Raw genomic sequence first — 14,546 nt, forward strand, 5'->3', positions numbered from 1 at the left:
TTGACATTGCAAATATGTAAATAAGTAAACAAGCTTGCAGGACAAATTTGTCCTGCTCAACTTCAAGTCAAGTCAAATGTTGGAATGCACGACAAACGGACCCTGTCTTCCTAACTAAATGTAAAGTACGTTTGACATTGTAATTATCCAAGTGGGACTTTACCAGAGCATTTTCAGCGAGCTGGAATTTAGTTTGGCATAACGACCCCCCCCCCGCCCCCCCCCCAAAAAAGAAAATCCACCATTTTGATACTATCCATGTTCATGTAGACATGATAGTTGATATCTGAAAGGGAAGATACTGCAGGAAGAAGAATTCCCTCCCACTGTGGCGGGCCTTCAACGGCTCGCACGGATCATATCCCACAATTTGTCAGTTGAGGTCATAAAATACGCTGGCGAAGGAGCGCTGGTAGCTGCTGCTGAAAGCGACAGCGGAGGCTGATAAAGATGGATGGGAGAGGATAAGGGGGAGGGTTTGGTTGGCTTGGGGGGGGGGGCTTCTTAAAATGACAGGCTGGGGTAGACACAAGGGAGTATGCTCCCGTTTATGAGGTGGTGAGTTTGTGTTGTGAGTCAAAGCCCAGTGTTGGAATCCCAGAATATATTGACAGCTCAGGCCTCCCGAGTCGCAAGTACTTTCTGAGATCATCCGCATATAGTGGTCGGCTGTCAGGGAATGCAAGACCTCAAAAGCACTGATATATTTAACAATTCTAAGAATTGCTTCATGAGATTACAAGAATTTATTCATGAATCTTTTTTTACCATTTTATTTTATTTCTCTTGGTTGATCTGATTCCACTATTTGAGAGCAGAGAGAACTGCTTGAGTTTTCATGTTTGAAAACCTAATTGAATATACTAGCTAATTTTTTCATTTTTTTTTTTTCAAATTTAGCAGGGTTGTAGGCTTCAAGTATGGTTGTTTTTTGCTCATAACAGAACCCAAAACATCTTTGGCGTACAACAACATCTGGAGGATGCGTCATTGCAGCTGTGAAGGAGAAGACTGGCTTTTCGGGCCAAAGGGTCTGCTGTCTTCTCCCATCATTTGGGCATCGTTGCAAAGGCCCAGCTGGTGCCTTGCTTCACGATGAAACACACATGTGCTTTCTATCAAAATTCACATGTTAAACAACCAGAAGCATAGCCTGGAGCAGAACTCAAACCAGGGCTCAGAGACTTCAGTTCCCTTAAGACAATTAGATGTCAAATTTATTGTATTCTATTGAATTAAAATTTCAAATAGAAAATGTACTCATCATTCACACACCCAATGGGAATGTTAGCCTGTGAGGAAAAAAAATACTGGTAAAATATTTGAGGTCAATTTTAATGAACAAGCCTTGGATCAATTTCCTCTACTCTTAAAAAAACAAACCTGTCCTATAAGAATTGTCTGATTGCTATTAAATTTTGAATAGCGCGTACTAAACAATGAACAACGCCAAAACTGTAACACACATGCGTTTTTGTTAGAGCGCGTGGGCGTCGCATGGCAGCGAAGTTTGATGACTCTCCATAAATCGCTTAAGTCTAATAAGTCCACCCCACAAGGCCAACGCAAACCTCGTGTGCGTGATGAAGTTCCACACCCAGAAGACTTCATGAAATGTATGACGTACAGGTGCAGATAAACTCGCATTGTGTCCTCCATTTTATTTATTTATTTATTTTTTTATTTCCAGTGGAGCAGCTGTATCCTGCACATGGACATTATGTCACTGTCACGGCAAAAAAACCCCGCAAAAAGCAACAAATGCCATCTCATGCGATACAACGAGATGGACAAAGACATGTGTGCACGCTGTTATTCCAACGGATGAACACTTAGCGTGCGCTAACACACTTGGAGGGGTTCAGACAGAGTGTGAATGACTCTGGTAAGAGGAGAGGGCTGCCCCACAATGCCCCCCCCCAACCCCCTCACCCCAACCGGTGGCTGATTGATTAATGTTGTTGGGGCAAAAGGGGTCCCAGGAGAGGATGAGGAACCCTGTGTGATATGTGGAAGGTTTTACAAGCAGCGGCGAGCTTGAAAGTGATGGGATGAGATCCCGGCCAAACGGCCGGAATGAGAAATCCATCAGGAATGCGTTGACTTTCTCTCCTCTCAACCCCCACCAACCACTCGCCCCCAACTTTGGGAGAACAGCTGCCGCTATAACTCTACTGTAAATATTTTCCCTCGCTGACACACAGCTGCGTGGCACCCAAGCAGGCAGGCAGGCTTGCAGGCTCTTTATCCAATTGCACTCCCAACACTGGAGGTTGGTCATAAGCATGGGAAAGTCTTTAAAAGCGCTGTGTAACGCAATCTATGGTGCGATGCTGAGTGGGGCGCATATGAACCTGGGGAGTATGCTTTTTTTTCCACCGTACTACAATAAAGTGTAATTGCACATCCTCTCCAGTAGTTGGCAGTGGCGCTGTCCTTTCCCATTGTGCGCAGCGAGTATTAACTCTAAGGCGTTCGTTTGTTTTGCAACAAAAATGCTATTATTTATAGTTGCGGTGGAGAGTGGGTCGGCACAAATTGTTTAGATTTTTTTTTAGATTTTTAGATTTAGAATTTAGATTGCTACAAGATGGTTTTGTATGTATTACATTATCATCAAAAAAACAAAGTGTAACATGGGTGGACAGGTTGGACTCTACCTGCACCCTGGCTTCTGTCAGCTTGGTCCTCTGGGCGAGCTCCTCCCGAGTGTAGATGTCCGGGTAATGCGTCCTCTCAAAGGCTTTCTCCAGCTCCTCCAGCTGCTCGGCGGTGAAGGTGGTGCGACTGCGCCTCTGCTTGCGCTTTAGCGGCAAGTCGGGCTCGGAATCCACGTCGGAGCCATCGTCTGTGCGGCTACCTGAAGAAAAGGGCGCGTGGAGTTCATTGATGCGATCGAGGGAGGCGGGAAAAACACCAGAATGGTAAGCTGATTTAGGCATTGAAAGATATTGCGGATCTTTATAATATACTAGGTCCTGGAAGTGAGTACAGTCACGAGGGAGCTGCTGCCAGCCACGACTCACAGCCAGGCCTTCACATGCAGACTTTCTGCCGTCACAATCCACAGCACCAGGCACATGAATCTACTACTACGCTTTTGTGTGCCCCAAAATTTTTCAATCAACTTGAACTTCAAACCATTTAATGTTATTACATTGTAATTACTTGAGGAATAGTTATTATGGAAGTTCCACTCACTGACGATGATCTGATACATTGTAAGTAAGTGACAGCAGTCTTGTATTTAACGGCGTGCTCAGAGTCGTGTTTGTTTGTTTGTTAAAAGATTATTTTAAAATACCTATGTAGTGATTTGGAATCATCATTGCTATAAAATGATTCCAGTGACTTTTATTGAACGACAATTCCCTATAAATATATATATCTATATATTGTCAATAAAGACTATGCTTATGTCTGAAATATGTTTACAGTGTGTTTAAAAATTGTGTTTTAATCAACATAGATGTGTTTAAAGCATTTGGAAGATTGCAATTTTAAAATAACATTGAAATAAAAAACTAAAAGTATTTTAACAAACTCAACACAAAGTAGCAAACCAAGCCGGGGGATGGACTCATAAACGGGAAGATGACAGGAACAGCACCAGAAACAACAATCCGACAAAGACAGAAAGACACCGAAGAACTAAATAAATGAGAAACACCTGGACAGGACACGAGTGGTTTGCGGGAGCTGATTGGTTGACACAACAGACCCGAGGAAGACTTGAAAAAGGTACACGAGGAAGCTAGATACAACGTGAAAAAAATCCAAATGTTATCTCAACAACACAAACTGATCATGACAAATAGCGACATCATTTGTCTTTATAACAGCGAAGATCGTCTTCTTCCACTTTCCCCCCCGTGTCAAGGTCTGATTTTTGAGCATATCATATTAGTGATCCTCAAATAACTGCTTTCAAAATCGTCATCTTACCAAACAATTCTCTTGATTTTCTTTCGCTGAATGTGAATATGCAGGGGTGGATCTACTCTTGTTTGATACTGGGCCATGACCACCTCCAAAGTCTGAAAAATCCTCAACTATTTCCTTTGTCACCTTGAACAGAATACAATTTCTCAAACCAGTTGTAATATATACAACGATTTTATGGTGATAAAGCCTAAATAAAATTCAGAGAATATCAACATCCTTTATGCGGCCCTAAGTGGAAAAAGTCCTCCCCCATTTCAGGAATTTTCACCTATTGTGGGTGTGTCTGGAATGTATCCCTCGTGATAAACGGGTGTCCACGAAATACAGCTGTGCGAATATTATCTTAATCTGTGACTATTTATTTGATATAGCAGAGGCCCTGATACACAATCCTGCCTCAGAGAGGGGCGGGGCGGGGGGGGGGCGTCGGGAGAGAGGAAGTTAAGGCGGAGTGCCGAAGCAGGAGAGGGGGCGTAGCTGGGTAGTCGGGTTAATCTGCGCGGGCCACCTTGCTGCTCCTCGCCTCTGCTTGGCCCAGGGCACACTGCTTATACACAGCCGCAATGTGTGTGTGTGTTTGCGTGTGTGTGTGTTTGCATGCAGCACAATATCGCGGCAAAGCCATTCAGCCCAACACTTGTGTTTGCGTCTGCTGTCATTAAGTGAATTAGAACACATTTTACACGACTTTTCAGGCATTCAGCTAAGCCGACTTTTTGCTCGAGGAACGGAGATACGGCACAAAGCGGCACAATCCGGGCCCGACAGGGACGTTTTTTGACAGCAAAACGCGCATTACCATCACACATTACCATTAGAACTGAATTTAGAAAATTGCATCATTTTCACCTCCTCTGCACGTCTATTCAGACGACATGGCCCCTTTCATTTCATGTCACAAAATTCTTATTTTCATAATTTCCTCATTGAGACAGTGACAAGGCGGCGCTGACGTGCCAGTGTTGCTGCGGGCCTTGTTGGATTGCATCACGCACAGTCCAGAAAAAGTGTGGGAGAGGGAAAATAAAAGGGAAGATGTGCAAGAGGAACCACCGCATTCCCGCTCATGACACCATTCAGCTCAAATCAAATCCGGAATGGTCACCTAAGCCATTGTTTCCGTTTGCGGTGCTCTTCAGCGGCATCTTTCAGCACAAGTGGACAAAAGAATACTCCAACGTAGCCTCCGAATAACAACTGTGAGAACAAAAGAGCAACAGAGCTGGCGGAGTCTCAAGGCCGACTCCAGAGTTTAATTAAACAAGGAATTAGGGGATTATATGGAGACTATCATCACAGGCCACTCCACCAACATTTTTTTTTGTCCCCCCTGAGCTCGCGCTCGACGATTCTCTGCGGATTACAACGTGGCCGCCGGACATGAGGCCGCATTCATTAAATCAATTCTTCAGTCTTATCCGTTTTAATAAAGATTGATTCTTGGAACGCGCGCCGCCCTTGAACATACAAAAGTTGAATATGTACATACACCGCGTATCCTTTTGTTGGTTTTTATGCGGATGCGTACATCGGTCGGCCCCCCGCTATAAGTTGCCGTGACGACACTTGAGACTGGGCCCGAATCGCTTTCCAAAGTCACCCCTACCGTCGACGCAGACTCGAGGGGACTCGGAGAAAGTCTCCTTCCACGATCGTCTTTTCCTTTGTCCTTTGCGGGACTTTACTTTGCGGGGAACCTGCCGTGGCCCCCGGTGTCACATTCAGCCCGCCACCGGGCTAATGACTGATAACCCTCGACAGCTGATAGCATGTACGCCGGCTCTCCATTAAGCCGTTCAGAGCCAACACATCTGCTCTTAAACATGAAGCACAAGCACAAGGTCAACAGGCCTGCCTGTAATGAGGACGGGGGAAACGGGAACATGCTACACACCCACACACAGCACGCAAGCAGCGCCCAGCTGGGACTGCATGTGAAAGTAAGAACGGGACTCCCAGCCAAGACCGTTGCAATAAAGTGAAAAATATTCCATTGACCAAAATGTCAAAAGTTTTTCCTTTCGAGTTTTGTCCAGTGAAAAAAGACCACCAAAAAATTTGGGGAGTTCTGTCATTGCTTTTGCTTGTTTTTTTTTTCAAAATTTCACAAGCATGCGGTTGTATCTGAAAAACAACACCTATTTTTGTATGCACTCCCAGAGTTCCTTTTGGAAGCAGGATGTATTAAAGTCCAATAAAAAGCACGCTCTAAATGTTATTTGTTGTTTTTTGTTTGTTTTTTTAACCATAAGAACAATGAAAATGTGTTTTTTGTGTGCGATATATGTGAAGCCTTGGTTGGCATCTTTGCTGTGGATTAGCTAAAGTCCCCGTATGCGCTCCTGGACTTATTTTGCTTGTTTTTTGGGGAGCTGTCCACTAAACGCATGTATCTTCATATATTTTTGCAATTTTATCTAAAAAAAAAAAAAACTATGAAAAATATGTTTTGAACGCAGCTCAAATATCAGAATTTGTCGTCAACGCTATTTCACTCCAGTCCTGTAGGAGGCGATAATGTGCAGCACGCTCTATTATTATCATTTGTAATATTGACTCAACCAGCCCATGTCTCAACAATCAATCTCACAAGTTCTTTGAGGGGGGTAACAACAACTTTCAAAGTAAGACAGCGACAATGAGCAGTCTGCTGTTGCAACAAGAAGTCCGCAGGCACAAAGCGACCCTTTCGGTGTGTTTAGCAGCTAATGAAAACATTTTAAAAAACCACGTCTTGTGTTTGGTTTCGTACTCTCTCTCATTAATAATGACATAAACGAGCAAACAACACTCCCACAGGGGTGTCGAGACCAAGCCGTTAATGGTCTGCGGCGCAACAAAAAGGTACATACTGATTAGACCTTCGCATAATACCACCGCTCGAAGGGTTCATGGGATATTGATAAACCTCTCTCGCGTCTTTCCTTACTTACATAAAGTCCAATTAGAGTCTAATTATGCGCCATGCAGTGGGCACGATTACTGCACAGCGCTGTTCCCCGGAGGGGGGCCCCGCAGGCTCCCCCACCCCTCCACCCTCCGCCAAACATTGATTCCAAATCCTGGTCAGCGCTTTGTTTTGCTAAGTGTTTCATTAAGATGGAGAATGGAGTCGAAGCTGCATTGATTAAGAATGTCAGAGGAAGTAGATGTGATGTGATGAATATTTTCCAGCAGGTGTATCAGGATATTGATTAAAAAAAAGTATTACTACTTACAGAAAGTAGTACGTGCATTTTTCTTTGTCGTGTAAGCAAACACTGACAAGCGCTCTCCCCTCCGGGCTTCGAATGTGGCGTTTTTTGCTCATTTTGCTAGCTTGTGGGTTTAATATTAGCATAATGTGACCGAGGCAATTAGTAGCTTGACATGCTGCAAGAGTCCGATGTACGTGAAGAAGTCGGTCACTTCAAAATCAAATTTCTCAGTCTTGAATCATAAATAAACGGGAAGTACTGCAAGTTTTCTTTTTTCTGCATCTCATCTGTGCGGCCCAACGTGGCCTGGTGATTGGGGTCTTCTGCTCTAGACTACGTTCCTCAATCCACATCCATTTATTAAAACACTGCTAACATTGTTGAGGGGGAGGGGAGGTGGGGACATTTTTGTGTCTCGTTTCCCGGTTCCACCGAGAACCGTTCAGCAAAGCTTGTTTAAAAGGATCGTTTCCAGAACTTCAGGCAAAATAAAATGAGGTCGTGGACGTGCGGCGTCCTAATTTTCTGAGCTTAATTAGGATTCCTGCGGACAAAACAGTGAAGAGATACAAGGTCCAACAAAATGTGGACTGCCATGTTTAATTTCAATGTAGCTTTAAAGCACGGTTGGAGTGTTTTTGAACGACTGGGCTTGCTAGTTCATCGAGTTTGAAGGTGAGCTTGAGGTTTAAAGCAGCCCCCGCAGACACAATGTCTCCCCACACTCCAGATGGGATCCTCATCACCGACAATTCCTCAAACTCCAACACACCCTCAGATTTCTCCACCAATTCCGAACAGCTCTCAGTGTGATGTAGTGTAGTTCCCTGATGTGGCGATCAAAAGTGAACATTTTTTCGTAAAGCCAGATTTTATTTTATTTTCATGCCATTACACAAATTAAGAGGCAATGTGTATTTCATCCCGAGGAACAAAGAAACGTCAGATCATCTGATGACGAGAACCTGGGCTAATTCTTTGGTCTACAACCCTAAAAGCAACGGAATCTGATGGCTAGTTGATTTTTTTTTTTTTTTTTAAATAGAAGAGTACCACGCAGTTCATTGAAAATCAGGATAGAACACCTCTGGTTCGAGTCCGTATTGTAAAAACTGGCCTGTTTATCACAGCGATTATGTGACATCGTTCTCTTCCTCTTATTGGTCAGCTTCAAGCGCAAGACACCGGACTAATTATAATATGGGGAATAGTACCGAGAATTTGGTTAAAACGGACCATAGTGACAGGAATTTTTGATCAAATGCACCTTTTCGTGTTTTAGCAATTCTATAATGAGCTTATTTGGTGATCTTAAGGTTGCTATTAAGACCGAAGGAATGTCTCTGAGGGAGAAATGTATTACACATCAAAATGTAACTTTTGTTATTTTAACATTAAGAGCTGAGAAGGAAAAAAAAAAAACTTTCATTAAAATGTGTCTTTTGTTGTTTTAGCAATTTTATAATGACCCTGTTTGATTATTTCATAGTCTTTTTTTTATTAGACTACATTAAATTCAGTAGCAACTTTATGGGACAGATGTTTTGGTTTTTTTTTTACAACTTTTGTTGGACTTCGCAGGTGCATCTGCAATTACGACCTAAATTCAGTTACGCCGAGATGAGAGAACAAAAACAAGAGAAGCATGTTGACATACATGGAAAATAACAAGCCTCTCTCAAATGCTTCATCTCGAATATGCCTGCGAATAAAAAAAACTCCACTCCCGCCGAGCCGCCATGTCCTCGGTCTATCAGCCGCACCTTTCGTGCGCTATCCGAGACGCGGGACAAAAACAGACAGGGCTTTGGCAGCGCGGCATTAGCTCATAATGGCTCATTTTGAAAAGCATATTAGTTCCAGCATAATTACGACGAGGCCTTGCGCTCTGTGTGTGTGTGTGTGTGTGTGTGTGTGTTGCAGGCATTCACAGGACCAGCCTGTGAGCTCCGAGTCACACCAGTTGACTGTGACTGACAGCAGATTTAGCTCCAAATGTTGTTTTCTTCCCCCCTTGTATCCCACAGGACAAAAATAACACGGCGTCTTTTCTCCCCCTTTTTATGTTGACTTGTTTATTTTTGTGCCTACCTTTTGTCGTGCCTGATACCGCAATTATACTTTTTGTCAGTCATGGGGGGGTGAATATCAAAAGGCCTAATTATGCAAACAGGCGCCAGATAAGCGATGGGATCTGCTATCTGTGACATGCATCTGTCTCTGTGCTGTCTCTGCAGCTCCAGGCCTGCATATAAACAGGCTTGCCTGTCCTCGGGACTGCATGCGATTCAGGCGCACAACACTGTGGGATGTTTTGGGGGGCGTGGAGTTGGGGAGGTGGCGTTGGCGGTGGATGGCGGTGGGGGTGTAGCAACATCAAATAACGAGCAACTTCCCCAATTTGCATTTTTGGGAGAACGGCATCGCCGGCGAAGGCACGTCATCCCAAAGGGGGTGTCGAGCGAAGGGGACAGCACGATGCGTCGCAGATAGCGACTTTGCGCGATGGCGACGAGATCGGCGATAAACGCGACACTTTGAAAGGCAATTTCCGCCATGAAGAACCTCCCGCGGTTATCTTTGAGCGGGAGGGAAAACAACAACATAAAAAAAAAAAAACCTCTCTCTACAATGTATTGTATTAAAAGTATTTGAGAGTTAACTTGAAGCAACTTTTTCCTCAAACTGTGAACAAACATACAAATGGTTTTAAGCCAAGATGTAAAGAGACCATATTAAAAAAAAATGATGATTTTTACCCCTCCCATACTGTCACACTTTTAAACTTATTAAAACAAATAAATTGTACAGAAAATACTGCTAAGCTATCTGTGTGTTAGCTATATGCCTTTAAGAGGCGGGGCCTACATACGAGTGCCCGGGCGTGAGTTGTTGCCGATAACAGCTACTCTAGGACTATGCTCATTGTGTTTGTGTTTTCCCGTTTTCAGGACGTTCAGTAAGTGGCGGAAAAGCACATGAGCACAAGCGTCAGGAGAACAGTTACATTTCTGCAGGTCAGCCAATCGCTGAAGCTCTCCAGGGCAGGACCATTATCGCACACATTTGTTCAACATACGACCGAGAAGGTTTTCTGTTGTTTTATGGCGAGGTATCAATCTTTGTCACCATGCCCCGCCCTCATGCAAAAACGGAAAGTAGGACGCAATTTAGCATAACTAATCCGTCTTGTATGTGCAGTTTAAATTTGCAAGTTATCTGACAAAATCACCTAGAAAAAGTATAAATCAGCCCAAAATGAGCCAATATGGCCGACTTCTGAGAATTTTCTCATTTTAGACAACTACCTAAATTTTATTTTGTCAAGTGAAACTTCACTTTGTGGACTGAAATTCAGAGAGACCAGTTTTCCAATGACGAAGAAGCCTGCAGAGGTTTCATGAGACAGTCAGTAGAGAGGAGCCCTCAAAATGGTAAATTATTTGGGAGATGACAAATAACAAGGAAACAAGGCCATTTTAGGCACGCTTGGACCCAGTTTGACAATTATTGGGGATTGTACGCATACTGTACTGTATGACGTAATGTGATTCCACCCACCCTGACAGCACTTTAAACTGTTTAATGACATGCTAGTGGGAATTCACTGGAAAACAAAAGCGAGCAAAATGCTACATGCTAATAGTAAAATCAATGTAAAATCCCATTGACATGCTAACGGGAAATTAATTTTGACTTATGGGAGTTTCCTTTAAAAAACAATATTCACACACAAAATCTGTAGAAACACATAAAGACAAGTAATACAACAATATTCCAAGTCACACACGCTTCTCAATTTTAAGTAAAAAATGAGTAATATTGACAAAGCTCAGTCGTAATTTTCTTCTTCTACTCTTTTATTTCATTGTAAGTGCATGTACTTGATGCGTGCATAGTGCCACACTGCCCCTAAGAGGCCAAGGTGTGTACTGCAGGAACAATTATTATTATTTATTTTTTTTCATTGTATCTATTGTTTAATTATTGCTATTTTTTGTATATTAATGTACATTATTATATATATTATTACTTTTCTACTAATTTAGTTTCTGGTTGTACTGTACATGAAATACAAAACCTGAGGTCCCGGGTTAGCCCAGTAAGTCCCAAGATTTGTAAAAAATAAAAATAGAATATATTGGTTTTGGAAGATTTTAGAGGCCTTTGTGCTAGTTGAACTTTTTTTTTTTTTTTTAATTCCACACAGATGGCAGTCGCTTGTCGCATTTCTTCTGAGCATCCTCGTTTGTTTCCCGGTAGGTTTCAAAGTCCTCTAATCCAGTGTTTTCCAACTTTTATTGAGTCAAGGCACACATCGAAAAGATTTCCTGGCACACCACCTCAAATACTGAAAAATGGTTGAGTGTGAACGGCAACAGGTTGCTACACTGGTAAGTAGTACCTTTTGCTATCTAGTTGAAGAGGATTTCATTGTTCTGTCCGTCACCATAAGTGGCTGGCATAGATAGATGAACAAAGCTACTGTACACCATTTGTAGTGAAGGAATAAAAAATGAGCACAATTTGGACTTTTTGCAGCAGAAATGTCAAGACTTTTCATCTGTGGGACATTCTTCCGTGTGTCTTAACGAAGTAAAGGAAGAACGATGGGAGTCTCTCTAATCTTCTCACAACAAACAATTGAAAAGCCTCCTATTTTTTTTGGGGGGGGGGGTTGGAAGGGGGGCGGGGCGATTGTTGGGAGCGCGAGGAGCAGCCGGAGCGATGCTCTTTTATGGCTCTTGTCAGTGGGAAGAAGGCACGGCGCGTCCGTGAGAGCGCACGCTAGGCCGTTGGGCCCTCAGCCCCCGTCCGCTGGGCCTCCCTGCCTTTTCAGCCCGCAGAGACAAGCTCCTCGGGGGGCCATTAGAGCATGAATAGGTGCCTGACAGGCCTGTGCAGCACCGCGGGGCATCCATAAACGCTGACATATTGACTCCCCATGCCTGGGCGCTGCCCAAGTGTGAAAACGTGACAGCCTCGAAGGGTGGTGGGATTCTCTCTTTCTTTAATTGACGAAGAAAAGTGTTTGAGCATCTCTGCGGAGGAAAATGCTGTTTGTACACAGCGAGGCGATTGGAAGCAACTAAGTCTTTGCTATTGTAAGATAAACACCATAATCACACTGCACTGCGACTTCTTAGTCCTTCTCCATTGTGTTCCACTCACAAAAGTACAGTATGCATCTATTCATGTTTGACTCGTATTTTGCAAATATGTTCATTGTTTAGAAACATTTTAATTCCCCCATTTTCGGATGGATGAATGCGTATTCTACTCTATTCCATAAAGAAAGCATTCCGTTAGCAAGTATTGCATGAATTCAAATCTCAATGTTTGAATTTTTCAGCATGAATGTAAATAAATGCATTATTTGCGAACATCAGCTTACAGGAGGGTATCACATGCAGGCCAAATAGAATAAAAGAGAACAGGACAGCGGTTTTACATTTTGAAGCCGTGCACCCCCTTTAATTTTTTCCACAGAGATGGCGCCCCCCCTCCGCACATCCTCAAAAATAGGAACTACAAAATTTAAAGACGTTATGCACAATCGTAAGTAAAACACTTGAGAAAAATGATGAAAAAAATTGCTGTTACAGATCGGTGCTTTTAGGATACAAGGTATGTTTTTGTGATTAAATTGTAGTTTGTTGCGGGAGAAGAGAATGTTATTTGGTCACTCAATCAAAATAATAAGAATAAAAATTTCTCTGCATGGCCATGGAGTTGGAACAGATCACCTTGAATGGAAGGTGGTCCAGTAAACATGACCAGCTGTACTTTTTGGTTCATGGATTCTATAAAATGACGTAAAATAAAATAAAATTAAATTAATTAATTAAATTACTTCTTTTTTTTTCTTAGCACATTCTGTCATACTTTAAATCTTTTCATAATAAAATTGGCACTTTTATTGAGAAAAAAAGATTTAATTTACCATGACGGCTTTTTGAAATAAAACATTTGTAATTAAATAAACATGACCCAAACATAAATTGATTTTATTTAAAATATAGATACATTAGAATTACATTGTAATGCGCGTTCCTCAAAAGAAAACCATTAAAAAATTGCATTTACTAGAATTTTCCCCAAAAAGGTCTGTTTTTTTTTTTTGTAAGCAGTTTCCCAAAGAACACAGAATGAGTCAGAATTTGTCTTTTCATCTTGAGCATTTTAGTTTGTCTTTAGTCTTATCCATCTATCCATCCTTCTCTATCTTAAAGACTAAGTTTTCTTTTTCTTCTTTCTTCCATTTCAAAGAAAGCCACAGCGCAGGCGCAAAGTCTTTGCTAATTGAGGTCAGAGCAAAAATAATGAAATTAACAGAGGAGAGTTCAAAAGGGGCTGCCTTTGAGCGTTTGAGAATTGCATTCCCCTTGGCAAAAAGATCTTATCTTATGTTCCATTTTTTTTTTTTTTTTAATTTTTTTGTCTCAAGGCTCTGACAATGACAAATGAAGCCAGCACAGTACAGAGGAACGCTCACTGGACCTCTTCTTTTTTTGTCTGTGTGTGTGCCTGAAGAAGTTGTTCTTGTGTTCTGCACAATGATTTTTTTAGGGAAAAAGTTTGAGTCAGAGGAATAAAACTAAGCGTTGAATGCCCATAAAAATAGGAGAGGAAAAAAATGTAAATGAATAGCTTCAAGAGCGATACATCAGGCAAAGGGTATGATTATTCCCAACAAAGAGCTTATTTGCTGGCTGCAAATAAATGTGGCACAGTAAGCGAGCGCCGCGTATTCCCCAGGGAGGCAATGAGTGACGATGCAGAAATAAGCCCATTAGTTTGGGAAAATCGGGGGGACAAAACAGCGCAAAGTTGTTGGACAATTTGAACACATTTGTGATTGGCAACACTCACGAGGGGGGTGCTGAACGTGTTTGCAGGCTTTTTGTAGCGCACGGCCAATTAAAACAAATGGTGGCCCATCAGGAGCATAAAATGGGAAATGTTCTGGCGCTAAGTAGCATAGGCTAATGGGCATTTTTAAAGACTAGCGGAGCATGGTGGCGGTGGTGTGTGTGCTAAACCTAATTATTGTTGCACATTATGCGGCCCACTTCTGGTATTGTAATAAAATTAGCCCCCAAAACGCCTTTTGTCTGGTTTGGAAAGCAGCGCGGCGGTGAGCAGTCAAGACTTTGACAAGCTTCGGCGGCGAGGTGAATCGCTTGCAAAGTGCGCCGTCTTTTCAATAAATTACGTGCCTCCTGACCGGCTCATCTGATTTAACATGGACATCGTAAAAGCCGGCGTGGCGCTGACTAATTTCGCCAAACCTAGCGTTTTGCCGGAATAACGACAGCTTAATCAGCACGACAAACATGCATTTGTGCCAGAGGTCCTGCTTATTATTTTTTTTTTTATTATTACCACGACAGAAGATTCCCT

At 42.5% G+C, this 14,546-nt stretch overlaps 1 protein-coding gene and 1 long non-coding RNA gene across 5 annotated transcripts in view; one reads left to right on the forward strand and one right to left on the reverse strand.

Moving 5' to 3' along the window:
* The window catches only part of LOC148327290 (uncharacterized), a 57,416-nt gene extending 53,805 nt beyond the window's left edge, over positions 1–3,611 (forward strand). For both annotated transcript variants that reach the window (XR_015845749.1, XR_015845747.1), the window contains exon 5: positions 945–3,611. This is a non-coding gene — a long non-coding RNA (uncharacterized LOC148327290). The remainder of the gene's footprint in view (positions 1–944) is intronic.
* Positions 1–14,546, reverse strand: part of pax7a (paired box 7a) — a 55,355-nt gene that overhangs the window by 24,535 nt on the left and 16,274 nt on the right. For all 3 annotated transcript variants that reach the window (XM_088308182.1, XM_088308183.1, XM_088308181.1), the window contains one exon: positions 2,661–2,860. In XM_088308182.1, the coding sequence (XP_088164308.1) occupies positions 2,661–2,860 (200 nt within the window). The remainder of the gene's footprint in view (positions 1–2,660; positions 2,861–14,546) is intronic.

This window comes from Idiotropiscis lumnitzeri, chromosome 11 (assembly GCF_059441095.1).
Source record: "Idiotropiscis lumnitzeri isolate Australia: NSW breed Sydney's pygmy pipehorse chromosome 11, RoL_Ilum_1.0, whole genome shotgun sequence".
Lineage (NCBI taxonomy): Eukaryota > Metazoa > Chordata > Actinopteri > Syngnathiformes > Syngnathidae > Idiotropiscis > Idiotropiscis lumnitzeri.